General features: G+C 36.5%; 2 protein-coding genes across 2 annotated transcripts in view; one reads left to right on the top strand and one right to left on the bottom strand.

The window, feature by feature from the left end:
- The window catches only part of LOC117303095 (inositol 1,4,5-trisphosphate receptor-like), a 112,728-nt gene extending 98,181 nt beyond the window's left edge, over positions 1-14,547 (bottom strand). Inside the window, exons 1-7 of the mRNA XM_033787178.1 lie at positions 14,161-14,547; positions 11,779-11,938; positions 10,519-10,589; positions 8,103-8,218; positions 2,231-2,317; positions 1,758-1,916; positions 17-115 (exon numbers count right to left, since the gene is read on the bottom strand). Coding sequence (XP_033643069.1) covers positions 17-115; positions 1,758-1,916; positions 2,231-2,317; positions 8,103-8,218; positions 10,519-10,589; positions 11,779-11,870 — 624 coding nt within the window. The 5' untranslated portion in view covers positions 11,871-11,938; positions 14,161-14,547. The remainder of the gene's footprint in view (positions 1-16; positions 116-1,757; positions 1,917-2,230; positions 2,318-8,102; positions 8,219-10,518; positions 10,590-11,778; positions 11,939-14,160) is intronic.
- Positions 14,548-16,351: 1,804 nt separating this feature from the next.
- On the top strand, positions 16,352-16,822 carry LOC117303505 (Y' element ATP-dependent helicase YEL077C-like; the record flags this gene model as incomplete). The annotated part of the gene is made up of 1 exon (XM_033787732.1): positions 16,352-16,822. A coding segment is annotated over one exon (471 nt), but the record flags the coding sequence as incomplete, so codon positions are not given.
- Positions 16,823-19,443: the final 2,621 nt, after the last annotated feature.

The following is a 19,443-nucleotide window of genomic DNA, read 5'->3' as shown; positions in this document are numbered from 1 at the left end:
ATATAAATGAACCTACCTCTTTACAGCCCGGGTTATCAATAAGCTCATAGTTACTAGCATGCAGGGGTTGACCAGCATTGACGGGGTTCAGCACAACCTTATCACCAACTACAACCTGCAGATTCAAAAAATTAAAATGTCATGAGCTTCTGAAGTGATTAACTTTAAGAATTTTACTTTGTTTTTAAAAAACTGCTACTGGATGTTTATTAATGCATGCAGTTCACAGTATGTTTGAACATACATGTGCTCAGGATGTCTACAAACAGAATTTACTTTACCTGATGCAGAACAAGTAAAATAAACTGGATTTTTCCACCATCACTATTTTTATTATTACTATATTTGCATTTGACACAATGATGTAGGCAGTCAATACACACTGAGACAAAACTGTGATTGTGATGCAAGGGAATTAGAAGAGATGTGTATTGAGAGAGTTGCGACATGGAGAGACCGGTTTTCTTATGTCACATGGTTGCTGGACGCCATTTTCAGTCCAAATGTTGCACAACCAAAAATGCGTGGTCTAGTCTGATATCCTGAATTAGCCTGTGCATTTACTAGTCTGATATCCTGAATTAGCCTGTGCATTTACTTTGGAAGCCAAACGACTTCTTATAGCAAGTTGGCACAATCCTCTCAATTAATGGCTCAGCGATTGAAAGCGCCCACAAGAGGTCAAAAGTAGGGTCAGTATTAACACAATGTGTACACATGTACCTCACAACCTATTTTCATGGAATTACCAAATTTACCAGACACATGATAAAACTTGCACCCTTTTTGTAGTCAGATTACCAAAAACTATGGTTAAACATGCAGTGCACAGTTGAGATCATATGAATCATATATGCAAAGGGTCTACATCAACTTGTTGGCCCTTTCCGATTGTACACACTACAATCCATTTTATCATATCAGACATTGTGTTCACACTGTATTGACAGGGACTTGACCATACGTAGCAAATCAATAGCTAAATTGTAAATATGTTATTGATTATGTTATCATGTTTGTCACTATCTGTGGTCTTAAAACAATGAAGCTTCATTGTGAAATAGAGTTTGTTGATAACAGTTATGACCTTAAAATAAACTCCAATGAGTGTTTTTGACAGTTCAAGTGCCATGTCAAAATCCTCAATGTACCCTACTGTACGAAGAGCCAAATTTCATGGAGCTAAAGGTAGAGCTACAAAGCACAACAAAAATATGCTCACCAAAATAGATTAACCAGCCAAAATACCATGTCACTAACCATAGGGCCCGGGGCACTATGAACAGGTACAGGGTCTGAACCATAGATAGTGTGGGTTCGAATCCTGGTCATGACACTTGTGTCCCTGAGCAAGACACTTAACTATAATTGCTTCTCTCCACCCAGGGGTGAATGGGTACCTGTGAGGGCAGAGATGGTTCTTGTGATTGGTTTAGCCGAGTAGCGCATACATTGCCCATGGCTGTACACTCCCCAGGGAGCTGAGATGGTTTATGGAATAATTTAAGGCCCAGTGACATGGGGTAATAATACCGGAAGCGCTTTGAGACACCCCTCAGGCGTGAAAAGCGCTATATAAAAACGGTCTATTATTATGATTTTGTGCATATTTTGACCCCCAAAGTGGCGGACAAGAGACGTGCATAGTATACGCCATGAGCGTTTTGCAATGAGTCTATACTGTACAGCAAATGTACCGTATGTAAACACATTGCAGTGATGAACATTTATTAGAACTCCAACTAAAAGCAACTTACATTATCTCCAGCAGATCTGAGTTTATAGAATGGTACAATGTAGAACCAGGAGCCTTCATTACCGGATGAATCTAAAGTCACTCTCATTGCATTCTTCTCCAGTAGAGCTGGCAGTCTCTTGTTGACTGTCAGATATTTGTTGCTCTTTATGTGAAGTAACTGTGAAAAAAACAAGGTAAACTGTGAATTTGTTGAGTTCATCTACTTTTTTCCCAAAAAACTGTGAGTGAAAACTTGAGAATTAACTTACCTCAACATATCCAATAGCCTGCCTTTTGTCATGTGAAAAATTGACTAATGTAACGGGGTACGGCGGGGTGTAAGCAGAAGGGGTTTTTGTGGGTAAACAACTTTGTTGGGGGGGGGGGGCAAATTCTGTTTTGCATGGTCTGAACAGGTGTATAGGTTGGTTTCCATGAGCACTGGATTGGTTCTTTTCATATTATTATTACTCCAATTATTATTATGTTTACCTGAATGACATTTCCGTAGACGATGACACTCCCCACTAGCTTCTTATTCTCTGATTCATTCTGCTTCTTCTCCATCTCAGCTGCATGCTGTGTGTGCCAACAAAAAAACAAAAGGAATTATAATACAATAAATCAAGTTACTGAATGAAGACACTTTACCTGTTTCGTTGAGGAAAAATATACAATATAGGTATTATTGGAATGACATAGTTCAAAGTACAGTATCTCCTGTACATAGTTTTTTAATGACACTTTGAGTGTTTGTCTGATGGTGAAATAATTGGATACTATAGGATGGAAGTGAATCTACTACTACTAGGATGGAAGTGAATCTACTACTACTAGGATGGAAGTGAATCTACTACTACTAGGATGGAAGTGAATCTACTACTACTAGGATGGAAGTGAATCTACTACTACTAGGATGGAAGTGAATCTACTACTACTAGGATGGAAGTGAATCTACTACTACTAGGATGGAAGTGAATCTACTACTACTAGGATGGAAGTGAATCTACTACTACTAGGATGGAAGTGAATCTACTACTACTAGGATGGAAGTGAATCTACTACTACTAGGATGGAAGTGAATCTACTACTACTAGGATGGAAGTGAATCTACTACTACTAGGATGGAAGTGAATCTACTACTACTAGGATGGAAGTGAATCTACTACTACTAGGATGGAAGTGAATCTACTACTACTAGGATGGAAGTGAATCTACTACTACTAGGATGGAAGTGAATCTACTACTACTAGGATGGAAGTGAATCTACTACTACTAGGATGGAAGTGAATCTACTACTACTAGGATGGAAGTGAATCTACTACTACTAGGATGGAAGTGAATCTACTACTACTAGGATGGAAGTGAATCTACTACTACTAGGATGGAAGTGAATCTACTACTACTAGGATGGAAGTGAATCTACTACTACTAGGATGGAAGTGAATCTACTAATGTTGCACTTTCCCAGTACCTTAAAGATAATACAAATTATGATATTAAATTATGATAATAGTAATAATTAGGGCGCCTAGCCGACTAATCATCCTAACTTGCAGCTGAGGAGCTTAATTGGGAAGGACACAACTACATGTACAATGCGTTCAAGCTGCTGGCTCATAACAAAGTTATAAACAGCAAGGAAAACTGTCTGGGAAAATTATAAAAATAACTTTGGGCCTGATCATGAGCAAAATTGATGTGAGCGGGATTTGAACCAATGACCTCCAGTTTGATGTGCAAGCGCTCTAACAACAACAAATTGAACCTCACAGATTGTTGTATTAATATACAGGCAGTACCATACATTTGGGTGTGATCAATGGCTTCTTGGCAGCAAATCGGCACAAAGATATTGACAACAGGGAAACCACAACAAGGGATAGATGGATCAGTTGGTAGATCCCCATGGTCTCAAGGTCATTGGTTGAAATCAGGCTCTCGTCAGTATGGCTTGTTTCAACCCAAAATTATTTGATAATCACAACCATAGTTATATCTGTAGAGTGACCTCTCTTATCCAGATTCCAAGGTGCAAATTACAATAAAATGTACATCAAAATACAATAACTGAACAAAACCTAATAAAATCCCTACATAAGACAGCATCTAAAGCCTACAGGTACATTCGTCAATAAAATAAATACTGAAAAACAAAATAAAGCGTGGCAGAGCATATTAATAATAAACATAATATAACAATATCAATAATCTGCATTTCTATAGCACCTAATGTACAATGTCAGCATGGCTCCATGATTTAGTGTACCATGTATGGTGCTGGGTATCTCTATGATAATGAGGAATTGTTTAAATAAAATATTTTATGGGGCACCAGGGCAAGTCCTGACCAGCATACAGCTTTTTGCTTTTGTGACACACTACATACAATACATGTACATGTAGGCTGTCTAAAGCTTTAAAGGCAGTGGACACTATTGGTAATTACTAAAAATAATTATTAGCATAAAACCTTTCTTGGTGACGAGTAATGGGGAGAGGTTGATGGTATAAAACATTGTGAGAAACAGCTCCCTCTGAAGTGCCATAGTTTTCGAGAAAGAAGTAATTTTCCACGAATTTGATTTTGAGACCTCAAGTTTAGAACTTGAGGTCTCGAAATCAACCATCTAAACGCACACAACTTCGTGTGACAAGGGTGTTTTTTCTTTGAGCTCAAATTTTCACAGGTTTGTTATTTTATGCATATATAATGTTGAGAAACACCAATTGTGAAGGCTAGTCTTTGACAATTACCAATAGTGTACACTGCCTTTAAAGCTTTTTTGAGTTACATTTGTGTAAATAAAGGATCTTTTGAATGTCTACATGTACATGTACTGTACCGAGACATGAAAATTAGACTAAATAAAAGTTAACGATTTTGCAATCCTTTGGAGGTGTTCCATTGTCCTGTATTTGAAATGTATATAATATGTACACTGCTGTTTATTTATGTATCTTTTGCCTTTTGTGTTTCTTGTAAGTTTTTGTAACGTATACTATTGTTTTTACACCTGTTAAATAACTATCTTTGTACAAGCTCCAGTTGATTCATAATATACTGCATGGTGCAATGTATGTCCACAATAACCAATCACTTAATCAAATTTTAATCTGGTGCAGATGACACTAACATGATTTGAGTATACACACATAGCCTTGGATTACAGCGATTATCAAGTTCATCGACATTCAATGTCAATGCTTGTTATGACTAAAATCAATCAATTATATTCAGAATTACATGGAGAGATCCATCCTCGATGACACAACACACTAAGCTTTCTTGCAGACTGAGCACAGTGTAAATCCACAGTTCTTAGCAATGAGGAAACAAGCTCTTAAAATACAAGACTAAGAGTTAATATGTCGATGATGCACTGTGTGTTTGTTTCTGGGCGGTTTTATTTGTGCTATTTTTGGTTACATTTTTTTTTTTAAAGACAGTGGACGCTATTGGTAATTGTCAAAGATAAGTCTTCACAGTTGGTGTACCTCAACATATGCATAAAATAACAAACCTGTAAAAATTTGAGCTCAATCGGTCATCAAACTCAATCGGTCATGCGAGATAATAATGAAATAAAAAAACGCCCTTGTCACACGAAGTTGTGTGCGTTTAGATGGTTGATTTCGAGACTTCAAGTTCTAAATCTGAGGTCTCGAAATCAAATTCGTGGAAAATTACTTCTTCCTCGATAACTATGGCACTTCAGATGGAGTCGTTTCTCACAATGTTTTATACCATCAACCTGTCCCCAATACTCGTCATCAAGAAAGGTTTTATGCTAATAATTATTTTGAGTAATTACCAATAGTGTCCAATGCCTTTAAGGTTATAGGCCTATCCATAATCTGATGGACTAAGCGCGGACTAAACAACAACTAATTTCTGTAAAAAAAGCCTAGCAATTGACATGTATACATCGGCGGGAAAAAAAACTGTGGCGCTTCCTACTATATTCTCAGGTTGCAGTGTAACAAAACAAAGCACAAATGAGACGTCCCGAACATCCCATGAGCCTAAATGTCATTGTACGTCGTTGGCTGAACATCAAGTAAAATAATCCGCCCAGTAAGGAGCAAATATTCAAAAACAAGTATCAGATTCCAGCATATTTGCCCTAGAATCCTAACAGAAATGATCTAGCTTTAATAGTAGGAACAAGACTCTATGTGAGTGTCATTGTGTGGGGTTAAAAAATATACCCCCCCGATTCAATCTCACCGTATTCTTTGTACAGTTTATGTACATTATATTGCTGTGCATGTACCTTAACCAGAGACTCTATTGGAAACTATCGCTTCATTCTAAATTTGAACTCAGAAGACATCAGAATGCAGTGGCTAAAATTAATGAAAATCCTTCACTTGCACACATGGCTCTTAATTTTCTGCTCTACACAATGTATGCTAACCATAAGAAACGTCACCATCATGTACCTGTACAGTACACGTGTATTATGTACACTATGTACACTGTACAGTACCTTAATGCTACATTATGTACATGTAGAAGCACCATGACTACCGTATACTACTTCATGAACCTTCACACAGATCCGCTTGTGTCGCCAAGCTCTTTGCCCCTATAATATGCCTAACCCCACTCATCTTGATTTTACTTCAGAATTGATTCTATTCAAATTTCACAATAACCTTTCTAAAGTGGTGGTATATGTGTACTTATCTATCACCAAGCAAAATGGGTTAACATTGAGTGCATAAAATGCAGTCAAATAAAAGCAGACCATTTTTTACTGACATTCCTATTCTCTCTTGAAGTGTTTACTAGAGTTACATTGTAAACATCAAAATGTTTAACATTTTTTAATAACAAATATTGCTTGGTGCCACTTTTTTGTTCCTTCATACATGTACAGTGGGTTGTCTCTACTCTGGTTTTCCTGTTTCTACTGTCAAGAATTGCAGTCACCTCAGTCTCAAAAGACGCTGAATCTTGGGGGGGGGGGGTAGCTTGAGTGATTTGTTCCTCTTTCCCTAGAGACTATGCTTTTATATTTGTTCACACTTCCTCATATCTAATTTGACACGCATACAGCAGGTTTATGTTTTTTGGCAAGGTTATCAAATAAATTTCCCCAGGATAAAAACAACAAAAGGGCAACACAAATAACAAAAGAAAACAAGGAAACAAGCTGAAATTACTTGTAGCGACCTGTCAATCACACTGAGTCCCGAAACGAGATCAGAATCTAGCCTCTCATGCAGAGAGAACAATTGTGGGATCAACTGACCTCAACTACAGTGCAAAGTACAAAACAAACATTATAAACATGTTGTGCATTTTTGTTGATTCTTGTCTGTATTGAACTGTGCACTAACAATTGTAAAGGACTAGTTATTATGTCATGATGTTTCCTAAATCTAGAAGAAATACAATGCAACACTAAGTAGCCAGTTAATACCAGTTATTAATGCATGCCTGGTACACAATAAGAACACCAGAAAGCCTTTGAGAAAGACTCTGCTAGCGTGAAACGCCAGGGCTCAATTTCATAGCTGCTTAAGCAGATAATATTGCTTAACAATTGTCTACTAAGCAGAAATGAGCAGGATACCAGCAAGTCCAAAATTGTACATTTGACATAGTAGTGTACATGTAGCTGGTAATCTTATTCTGGTAAGCATAATTTGTTTTTTCTTGGTTACTGTTTGTGCTCAAGCAGCTCTATGAAACTGGACACAGGCCGGTAACTATTTTTTGCACAATAAGAACACTACATGTACACACACAACAGGCCTCTAGCAGTTAGAATTATACGACTAATAACGCTTTTTGCATGACCGATATCATCAAATACCAACTGCTTAAAGGCAGTGGACACTATTGGTAATTACTCAAAATAATTATTATCATAAAACCTTTCTTGATTACGAGTAATGTGGAGAGGTTGATAGTATAAAACATTGTGAGAAACAGCTCCCTCTGAAGTGACATAGTTTTCGAGAAAGAAGTAATTTTCAACAAATTTGATTTCGAGACCTCAAGTTTAGAATTTGAGGTCTCAAAATCAAGCATCTGAAAGCACACAAATTAGTGTGACCATGGTGCGACAAGGTTGTTTTTTCTTTCATTAATATCTCACAACGGTGACCGATCGAGCTCAAATTGTCACAGGTTTTTCATTTTATGCACGCACCAACTATGAAGGCTAGTTTTTGACAATTAACAATAGCGTCCACCGTCTTTAAACACGTTCAATGAACAATACCCAGAGATAGGCCTACAGTACATATTATGCATAAGGTCTCTTATTTGTGAAAAGATGCCTCATCACTCTATAAAAATGACTTGTTTTTTCCCTGTGAAAACAAAGAAAGAATTCAGGGTATTTACCTGCAGCTTCTTGAGAAGGACAGCATCAGTAGCTGATGAGATGTTTGGCTTGGCCGACTTCCAAAACTGCTTCTGGGCAGTGTAGCGATTCATCGGACAAATCTTAAAAAGACAGTCTGCAAGAAAATTATGAAAAGCAAATTACATCTGGGAGCAAAAAAATGTAAACAGAGAACAGCAAATTGTTTATCATCTCAAAGGAACCAATTTTTGTTTATGTTTGGCAGAAGAACGCTAAATTAAATAAAGGTCTTCAGGTTTTATACTTGGACTTGGTTTTCAATCCCCAAATGTGGAGCATTCTATAGATTTCTCTTGATGTTGTTAAGTTGTTGTTGTTGTTGTTGTTGTTGTTGTTGTTGTTGTTGTTAGTTTTGATGTTGTGGATATCAGCCAAAATTTGATTAGGTCGTGGTTCACTAGAACAAAACTCTGGTGTTGTCAGCAGCAGAGTGTGGGTTCGATTCCCATTCATGACAATATTGTACCCTTGAGCCGGGTACTAGAACATAACTGCTTAGTACATGCAATGTGTAGTGCATTCTGCTCTACAAGCCAGGCTCTACTTTACAGTAATGCAAACAATGTACAACTTCAGACCTACATTACATGTACTAAGTCTCACGCATTAGGCGTGAGACTCACGCATTAGGGGTCTGTCTCACGCTCTCACGCACCGCAACCATTCTCTCACACATTGAGGCCAGACAGAGAAGGTAAAAAAAAGTAAAGACAATGCATTGCCATATATGCGCACGTATGTCAAAAAAAAGGCAATCTACAAAGTTGGCATACATGTAGTCTTTAGATTGCAGGCAGTTTTTTATAACTATAAACTTTAGCTGCCGTACAGAGCGCAAATTTGCAGATTGCGCACGCTTTTGCTCTGCCAGTAGATTCAGCTTTGAAAGATCTCACGCATAGCTGGCCTCTAGATCTGCCATCTCTGCAATGTTCAAATCCCCTTTAGTTTTTTTAAAATATACATCTTGTATTGTTATAATTAGTGGTCTCTTTATTGTGATGTGGAAGGTGTTTGGTGTATTAATATGGTAATCTTTACAGTGTAAAATAAAGTACTATTTTGTACATGTACAGGTAGGCCTTCATGTAGTGTATTAAAACGATGCCTTAATCTAATTTCCCCAAGTCATTAGACATGGTCTGATGAAATTAGTCATTATCTGGAAAATAAATACATAACTCTTTGCATAGTCACTAGTGCATAAAACCAAGCGTTTCAAATTTACAATTATGGTACGACCGACTAAAAACAGGCACAGGCACATTGAGGGCTATTCCAATTTACATAGTAAACAATATTTGCACACAAAATACAAAACAGTGTGCACATCTGGCATAAAATCTAGAGAACATTTAATGGCAATAGTAATAATAATAATAGTAATAATTTGGGAGGCTATTCATCCTTTATGCTTCTAGTAGAGAAAATGAATTTGGAAGGACACGGCTGTACAACGTGTTCGAGCAGCAGGCATGCAAGGGTGCCTTAGGCACCCAGCCAACTCAACCAACACAACAGAGAACTTCATTATCTTCAAACTTTAAGTTAAATGTAAAGCTGTGGACATTGTGTTTTGTGTTACAAAAAGTACCCCAATCCTTTAAATACAGAGAGAAACTGTGTTACTCGTTCGTTTCAGTCTGTCAGCAGCCCATGCGGTAATAAGCTGAACCCCATGAATTAGCTAGCAAAACAAAAAAAGGGCCTTTCCTTTGAGCTAAATCAAGGGGGGGTCAGCTTATGCCAGACAGGCTCTTTTGTTATTGACTAACGCTGTCATTGCGGTCGGGGCACCATACCAACGAAAAACAGCAAGCTGCAATATCAATCGATGTCGGCCAATCACCGTGCAGGAAAACCATGATGTCTAATGGTTGATTTTTTCCATGGTGTCTAATGGTTGATTTTTTTGTAACGGGAGTTTTGGACTACTGGTGGAAATCGCTGTATCCTGACTGGACTAGCTACAATCTGGTCTTGCTTTTAACATTTCTGGAAAGAGTATGAAATAATCTATCCAATATACTAACTGGGGACTGTTGCCGACATTCATAACGGGAAAATTTGCTGTGTTTTTGTGACTTGTTTTCTTTTCTTTTTTAAGCCAATTTTTACGTACAATTTTCTCTTTTTAAAATTTCAGTTCATCAATTTTTACATACAAACAATAAATATGCTCTTCGTTTCAAATTACTGATACATTATTTAGGTTGAGACTTTTCAGAAAAGGCTGAAAATGACCGAATCCCAGAAGCCCTTTTGACTAATTAAATATTCACACAGAGGTCTCGCACGAAAAACAATTAATAATTTGCAGATAAAAGGAAAGGAAATTTAGTGACCTGCGGATAGACTATGTATAATACAAATTTAATAGCATGGTTGACTGACCTCTGAACTTCTTTGGTGGGTTGTTAAGGTCCCCCACATCAGGCTGGACCACACATCTGTCATCAACCAAACTGAAAGAAAATGGACATTTCATTCGTAAATTATCAAATATTCTATTCTTCAAATCAACATTTTAATTGTCAAAAAACCTGGATAGTTTACTAAGGAAACAAAAGTGGGGCGACAAGATTATAATAATACCAAAAGACCATTTAAAATTGCAGGGTCATGGCTGCGCAATAAAGTACCGAGGTGAACAGTGACTATAGGTCAACAAATGATACTAGTCAAGTACAGTAACTATGCGGGGCATGGGTATTTTTTCGAGTTGATTATTAAAAATAAAATGAGCGTAACTTAAAGTTGGGTCCGGTGTGATAATCATGCCCAGTGCTCACTGAACCACTTGGCCTTGTCCAATCAAGCATTGTGTATAGACTTGTGGAGAAGTCGTTAAATGTCTGTCGCGGTGATAGCGTTCCGACTCTGTTAAAATCTCACCAAATTCCCACGGTATTCTTGTGAGACTGCTGGCCCCCCGAGACTACTGCTCCCACGACTTTGGTCCCATTAAATGTGGAGTAGAAGTCTGCAACCAGCAGTTTGCGCGAGAGCAGTAATCTCGCAAGAGCACTGCACAACTTGATTATCTCACCGCAGCAAACCACTAACGACTTGTCCACAAGTCTAGCCTTGTGTCAATAATTGCGTAAAATCCAACAAGTTAAGTGATTTAATGATTTTCTTTATAAAACAAAGCTTTATAAACTTGATTTATTGACTTGCAAGTGGCAAATAAAGAGAAAAATTAAGAACTGATTATTGTTTGGTGAACATTGAGAGTACAAAAGCTCTACAAAACCCTGTGGTCTTGTGGGACATTTGATTGGATTAAGCAATGTGTACTTACATTATATTTTAAAATAATGGGTTCAAATTCTACCAAACTAAAGTACTGAGCCTGATTTTACAATGACAAGTATTGTCATAATTTATCTCTTTCATTCAAACAACGGTGTAACATCATTGATTATGAAATGCACAAATCAAAAATGACAAATTTTTAGTTAGTGAATCACACATTTTTGATTTGTGCAATTCATAATCAATGATGTTACACCAATGTTTGAATGAAAGAGATAAATTGTTGCCAGCTTGATGTTTACATCTCGTGTCATTTACATCCCCTTGTGGCAGTCTGTCGAGTTCCCTCGACGGGACAATCATCCTAGCAAAACAATTAACAAACAAACAACTTACCCCAAAGTACTGATGAATCCATTGACACTCCCCTCAGCATACAGAGACACTATGTCTCCAAAATGTAGAAAACTTGCTGACATCTCACTCATGGCTGGTGTTGCACTTCAACCTTAACATTCAATGCAACCGCAATGGTAACATTGCAAAGTTAAATGCCCTGAAAAAGGAACAAGGAACATTGTTAAGGTTGAAGTTCACCACTAGCTGTTATATTTTTAAAGCGATGATTTGTACATCGCATTAAAAATATATTGAATGCAAATATGTACATGTATATGGTTTAGTGGAGGTAAAATCCCCAAAGCAAATAGAGGGAAAAAAATGAAAGTGTTTGCAAACAGGAGAGTGCCTTACATTGCATTTAGAGTAATGCATACTGCACACATTGAATGAATATATAGTTCAGGCATTGGAAATGTTAATTGCATCACAAATCAACACCTCAAGAGGTATGTCATTGTACAGCATGAGAGAAATCAAATTATTTTAAACTATTTCAATAAGGAAAGAAGCCATACAGTTAATGTGATGACTTGTGTTTTAGTCGGGACTAACGATTGCTTATTCAAAGAAGCGACTACCATTTTAGACTACTCTTGTGCTGCCACAACTAGGCCTACTACAACAATAGTCACAACAACTGGACAATTAAGAAATAAAACCTTTTTTTTAGGGGGGGGGGGGGGGTAAACACCGATGTTATTTATGAGTAAGCGAGTTCTGCAAACAAAATCACAGGCGTATTACCCAAGTGGGATTCAAACCAAGGACCTATGCAATTCTAGAGCAGTGTTACCAACTAGACCACCGAGATTGCCTGGTAGCTATAGAGATAGTTCGAATCCTAGGGCAGTTCAAATGCAATTTTCGACTCAGTTTTTCTGTCGCATCGTATGTTTGTTTACTTCTCAATATGTTCAACGCTTTATGTTTTGGTCACCAAGCGCTGAACCGTGGGTACAAGTGGCTCTATTTTATTTGATTGATGAACTGCGGAGCCCTGGCCGAGTTGCACTAAACTGTGAAAGGGGTGCAACAAGGCAGTTCACGTCTGCTATACAATGTCTGCTATAGGCATTGTAAACGGACAGTGCACACGCACTGCCGCACAGCCTTGTAACACCCTTTTACAGAATAGTTTAGTCGACTTGGATGCAGCTCGGCTCTCTAGTAGGCTGGTGCCAGCAGGTACGGCACTTGGTGATAACATAAAGCGTTAAACATATATAGAGAAATTTAAAAACTCACACACATACACCGACACAAATTCTGATATTTTCTAAATGAGCAATGGTTGGTTTTTTAATCATTCTTATCAAAATGGTTTTTGTGCTCTTTTAAATGGGATGCATTGCCTTGGATCGAGCGGGTTGGTCTTAGTTAGGTGGGCGTTTGAGACCCGTTTGTTAGCCTATGGAATGCATTGCAGTTTGCAGTTGATAGTTTGGAAGTGGATTATGGTGGTCCGTGCAGGCATGCCTCGGGGTTGTATGGTTTTTCTTTATGCGTCGTGAGCTGGCGTGGTCTGCCATTTGGTGGAGTCAAAATCACGGAATGGCCGACCGCGTTTGTTCGCGACATAGGGGGAGGACCGTGCAGTTTCGGGGGGCGTTTGTGTTGATTATTCTGCTCTACTTTCGAATTATCTATCCAGCCTCATGCAGTTTAAAATAGCGGACGGTTTCGGGCGCTTTTCGGTGATCAGCTCGACCGATCCGGGGCAGCGTGTTTCTCTAATGTTTTTCTGTCACAAATTTGTTTGTGTGTTTATAGATTTGATATTTCCTTTTTTATTTTATTTTATACAATAGTGATGTTTTTCATTACTGTTTTGTAAACTGTACATTCCCGTTTTAGCCCCTGTATTGCATAGTTGCAATAACGTAAGCCTCCTCCTAACGGCCGGTCGGGAGGAGGGTTACTTATCGCAACTATGTATTGCAGTGTTCTAATAAATAAACCATGAATAATAATATTCACAAACTGCTTTTATTTATCTAATAGTAATTATTAATATTGCACAGTGACATACTGAGAATCCTTTTTCCAGTTTAGTCTGCACCTGCTGCCCTTGTGTGCACCTAAACCAATGCAATGAACAAAACAATGCAGTTTTTGGCCCACCTTGCATATCAAAACAAACGATTTCAAACGCTTTTCGATAGACCAACTCAACCGATCCAGATCAAGGCAACGTGTTCATTTAAAATATAATAAAGAGAGCTGTTTACAGCTCAACAAGGTCACAAGATGGGCTAGGCAGGTTTCTGCACCACCACGCAGTCTAAAATTAATAAGATAAGAAGATGTAGGAAGGTGATGAACGATTCTGCATATATTATTATTATTGTTAATGTTATTGTATTGTTTAGGTCTTACCTTTTTATACACGACACCGTATACATCCACCTGCAATGCAATACTTCCGGTTTGTGTAGCCTGCCTGTATGGGTAGCTGCCTGAATTCGTGTACTGTACTTAGTGCTTGCCTGGCTAGCGGGTGGCTGAATAAAATGACTTGCAGCTTCAGAAGACACACATGACAATCATAAACAAAAATAGCACGCACACGTTACAAAATTAATATATCCAACAGAGCATCGTCCCCTGGAAACAAAATATTATCAATCAGCTCATAATTCATCAAAAATAAAAATTTTCCTGACCACTGCCTGTGACCGTGTGTGGGATATGAAACGGATGTGCCCTGCAACACCCACATATTGATACACATCCGCTGGCGGAATGATATATATCAACAGGTCATTTTTATAGGGGGGGGGGTAATGTTAAACAGTAAAATCCCTCAGCTAACAGATTATACTTTTGTACCATTTTAGTGCAATTTGATGTAATATAATATAGCGATAGTATTAATGTTTTATTCAAAACAAAACATTGAAATTATATAGTAGGTTTCTCGTTTTCAACACTCGAATGTCAAACGAGTACTAGTTACTCGTTCGGTATTCAACACATAATATACGTTATACATGTAGAAAAACACTTTTCACATGCCTGGATCGGAACTACATTTTTTCAGCAGCGCCCTCTATAGGCCCTAGAGGCACAACTCGCATAATCATCTCATGTCCGCCATTTTAGTGTGTCAAAACGTGCACATCAAAATGGACTCCCTCTTGATGGTCCCCCTCCTTTCTAAATTTAATGATTTGTTTAATTATATGGCTTTATCAACTCTGCAAGAACTTATCTATGACCGAGCTCAGTGGTCGAATTAAAAAAGTTGCATAAATAGTCTATAGTAGTCACAATTTATAAGACTCATGAGACCACAATTAATGAACAGCTATAAGTTTTCCCATTGCAAAAACGAGTGCCCCTGTGGAAAAACAAATGTTTGCAACCATTGTGTCCCCCTAAAATATTAATTATTACCCTCATTTTGAGTTAAAACAACACAATTTAACTTAGCTTGTTAGTTTAGTTTAGTTTAGTTTAGTTAAGTTAAGTTTAATTACTAGTAATAATTAATAACAACTAGATATTATTATTATTATTATAAGTTAAGTTAAGTTTAGTTTAGTTTAGTTTAGTTTAGTTTAGTTTAGTTTAGTTTAGTTTAGTAGCTTAGCTAACTTTAGCTTAGTTTAGTTCAATTAGTTGAGTTTAATGTAATTTAATATAATTTAATTTAATTACGTTTTTAAGTGCAATGTAGTTAGTTTAATAGTTTACTAGTGACTGAAGTTTAGTGCAGTGTAGTGCGGTTAGTGTAGTGCGTGCAGTGTATTGCAGTGTGTAGTAGTGTAGTTTAATTTAATTCAATTGACGCCCAATTGTGAGGAAAGTTCATCAAGCCTTAAAAAGCCACTGAGAATTATGAATTAGTGTTTAGTTAGCTCTATCAATCAGTTTTCTTTTCAGAAGAAAATGGATGGAAATGTTTTGACAAATTTAAGCATCATATTCCTATAATAAATGGATGCATGATTGTTCCCTACCCATGGACTCAGTCAATAAAGCACAGTTACACAGTTTGTATCTTTATGTTTATTTATTTTCCATACAAAATTAAAACAGCTCTAAAAACAATCTTTTACAGTAACAAACTATATTGATATAAACAAATCAAAGTAATTTGTGATAAATTTAAACAACTTTCAATTAAACTTCAGACAATTACTAAACTTAAAACAAAAACATAAAGACACATTGTACAAGAACAGACATGTATTATTAACTATAGCCTGTAAACAAATACTTTAGCAAGCACACACATTTTAGGCCTATACAAAAACAAACTTTAGACAATGAACACAAAACAATGAACACAAAACAAAGCACACAGATACAAAAACTAATCGGACTGAAAACAAAGACTAAAACAAGCTCACAGAAACTCCAACAACAAACAAACAAACTCTAACTAGACTGAAAACAGACACTAAAACGAACAAACGAACAAACGAACAAACGAACAAACGAACAAACGAACAAACGAACAAACGAACAAACGAACAAACGAACAAACGAACAAACGAACAAACGAACAAACGAACAAACGAACAAACGAACAAACGAACAAACGAACAAACGAACAAACGAACAAACGAACAAACGAACAAACGCACAAACGAACAAACGAACAAACGAACAAACGAACAAACGAACAAACGAACAAACGAACAAACGAACAAACGAACAAACGAACAAACGAACAAACGAACAAACGAACAAACGAACAAACGAACAAACGAACAAACGAACAAACGAACAAACGAACAAACGGACAAACGGACAAACGGACAAACGGACAAACGGACAAACGGACAAACGGACAAACAGACAAACGAACAAACGGACAAACGAACGAACGAACGAACGAACGAACGAACGAACAAACGAACAAACGAACAAACGAACAAACGAACAAACAAACAAACAAACGATCAAACGATCAAACGATCCAACGATCAAACGATCAAACAAACAAACGAACAAGCGAACAAGCGAACAAGCGAACAAGCGAACAAGCAAACAAGCGAACAAACGAACAAGCGAACAAATGAACAAACGAACAAACACACAACAAAACAAACAAACAAACAAACAAACAAACTAACAAACGATCAAACGATCAAATGATCAAACGATCAAACGATCAAACGATCAAACGAATAAACAAACAAGCGAACAAGCGAACAAGCGAACAAGCGAACAAGCGAACAAGCAAACAAGCGAACAAACGAACAAGCGAACAAACGAACAAACGAGCAAACGAACAAACACACAAAAGAACAAACAAACAAACGAACAAAATGAACAATCAAACAATCAAACAAACAAATAGACACTCTAACTAAATTATAACTGGATCGAAAACAGATTTAAAAATGCTTTCTTCAAAGTCAATGTTAATTGTTAATCACAAAGAAGTGTCAATTTTAAAAATCTATGGGACTTCAGCGCATAATTCTCAGTTAGTACAGCCATGAAAATGACTGCTGTAGCATTTCCTGATAAGAAGTGAATGAGCTGTTTAGGAATCAAATTTAAATGCAACTTTAGTTTTAACATGTTTTTTATGTAGGTTTAGAGTTTAGTTAACTGAATACTGAACAAAAACAAGGGCCAGCTTTGGAGTTTAGTTCCGTAGCTTTCAAAAAACTGATTAGAAAACATCTGTGACATGTTTATGTTGTGACATTGTTGCGACATTATTTTGTTTTACTTTTCTAGCTTTTTCTCTCACCTGGTAAGGAGAGATCAGATTTTACAAAAATGTTCTTGAAGATTCTTATAAAGTATCCTACTGTTACTACTATTCATACTGAAGCTAATCTAAACTTCTACTTCTGATGATTACTGATAAACTATGCTACTATCCTACTTCTACATACTGCTACTTATCTACTTGAACTATACTGAAAACTATACTGCAGCTAGTCTACACTTCTACTTCTGATGATTACTGATAAACTATCCTACTACTATCCTACTTCTACATACTGCTACTTATCTACTTGTACTATACTGAAAACTAAACTAGTACTACCCTATTTTACTATACCTCATAGGCCTATTCATGACAGAGAGTCGAGTTCTATTTACCATTTGCTATTTACCATGTTATTTTTTGCATAAAAACTACTATAGGCCTACTAGACTACTCATTACAAAAAAATCTTCAAAAACATTAATGTCAGATCTGAGCTGAATTCTTAATTCTTGCCAGGTAAGAAAAAGCATTACAAATAAAACAAAACATGCAACTCAACAGAGACTGTTTGGAAAAAAACTTTTGGAATTGTGTGGATTTTTTTGGAGTAGAGAGCATGCAGCCCAACACTTTTGTTGAAGTAAGTTTTTGGAAAACGCTGCATTTTTGACACTATTTTAATTTTCTGTTTTGTTATCTCAACAAATTTACCCTATTTTTGATGGATTTCGATAGTTTTGTTTTTATTTCCAAAGCCTCCAATAACCCTTGGCATTGTTAAATTGACCAGAGTTTAAGGATATTAGAATAGTTTGCATTATGGATTCCACTCAATAGACCCATTGAAATTGCAAGAAGGCGAAGGTCTATTTGCTGCACCTTGTTAAAAGAGGGCAAATATAAGCGCAATCTACATGTAGCCAAAGATAACTAAATATTATTTTGTTGTAAAATCTTGAATTGTTGTTTTAATACTTGTGATGATAAATTCAAAATTTCAAAACACTTGTCAGTCTAGGTGAGCAAAGAAAAAAATCATCTCTTTCTCTTTCTTCAGTGTATCCCATTTTAGGAATCTTCTTGTTGCTGATTGAAGTATACAATGAGTATTTTAATCTTATTTCTTTAATTTTGCTACTCTATAGAAACAGTTATGCTTCAGGTCAGAGTTCATGTAAAGATTAAAGCAACTTAACTGATGTGTAACCATTGAGATAAAAAATAAAAAAGGGTTTCTTAGTGCAGGAAATTTTCTTGTCAAAGGGTTCAAGAGCAAGGATAACTTCTAAGAAAATTTAATAAGTGTAATTGGAAAAAATATTGAGTTGCCTTATGAAACATCAGACCATTAAAAATGTTTGCATTTGTACAGAAGGTTCTTTTGTTTGGTAAGCAGGTTGGAAACAGCTTATTATATTTTTTCTCAAGAATATTTTGACAAAAAAATATGTCTGAACTTGTTCTCTTTCTCAGACTAATCTTATGGTTGGTTGATGATGTTTCATTCATTTGACAGATTAATTACAATAACACATGAAAGCGAAAAAAAAATAAAGATAAATTGGCAATCCTCAAAATTTTAGGCCAATGACACTCACTAAGCCAAAAACCAAACATGCTTAACCTGCTACAGAGTTCATTTCAAGTACACAGGTTAATCTGAAGTGAATTGTTTATAAAGTGTACTTTTTATATAGGAAAGTTTTTTATTTATGTAATCATTTGAGAGTAGACACACTGAACTCACAATTTCAGAGGAAAGTATGACATTTTTGTTATGACAGATAATTTGAGTGGCAATCTTTGGTGCTGATGGATCGATAAAAAGTGTTTTAAATTTTTTTTTTAAATCTGACAAAGTGTTTTTCTTTCTTTGCAACCTATACTTTTCGGTCATTATAAGATAGTTTGCGGATCATTGGTAGAGATGATTTAAAACCTACACACCTAGCATGTATGAGAGGGTTCACACAACACCC

This window comes from Asterias rubens, chromosome 2 (assembly GCF_902459465.1).
Source record: "Asterias rubens chromosome 2, eAstRub1.3, whole genome shotgun sequence".
In the NCBI taxonomy this organism is placed as follows: Eukaryota; Metazoa; Echinodermata; class Asteroidea; order Forcipulatida; family Asteriidae; genus Asterias; species Asterias rubens.
The sequence above is the reverse complement of the archived record's forward strand: the minus strand, read 5'-3'. Positions and strand labels throughout refer to the sequence as shown.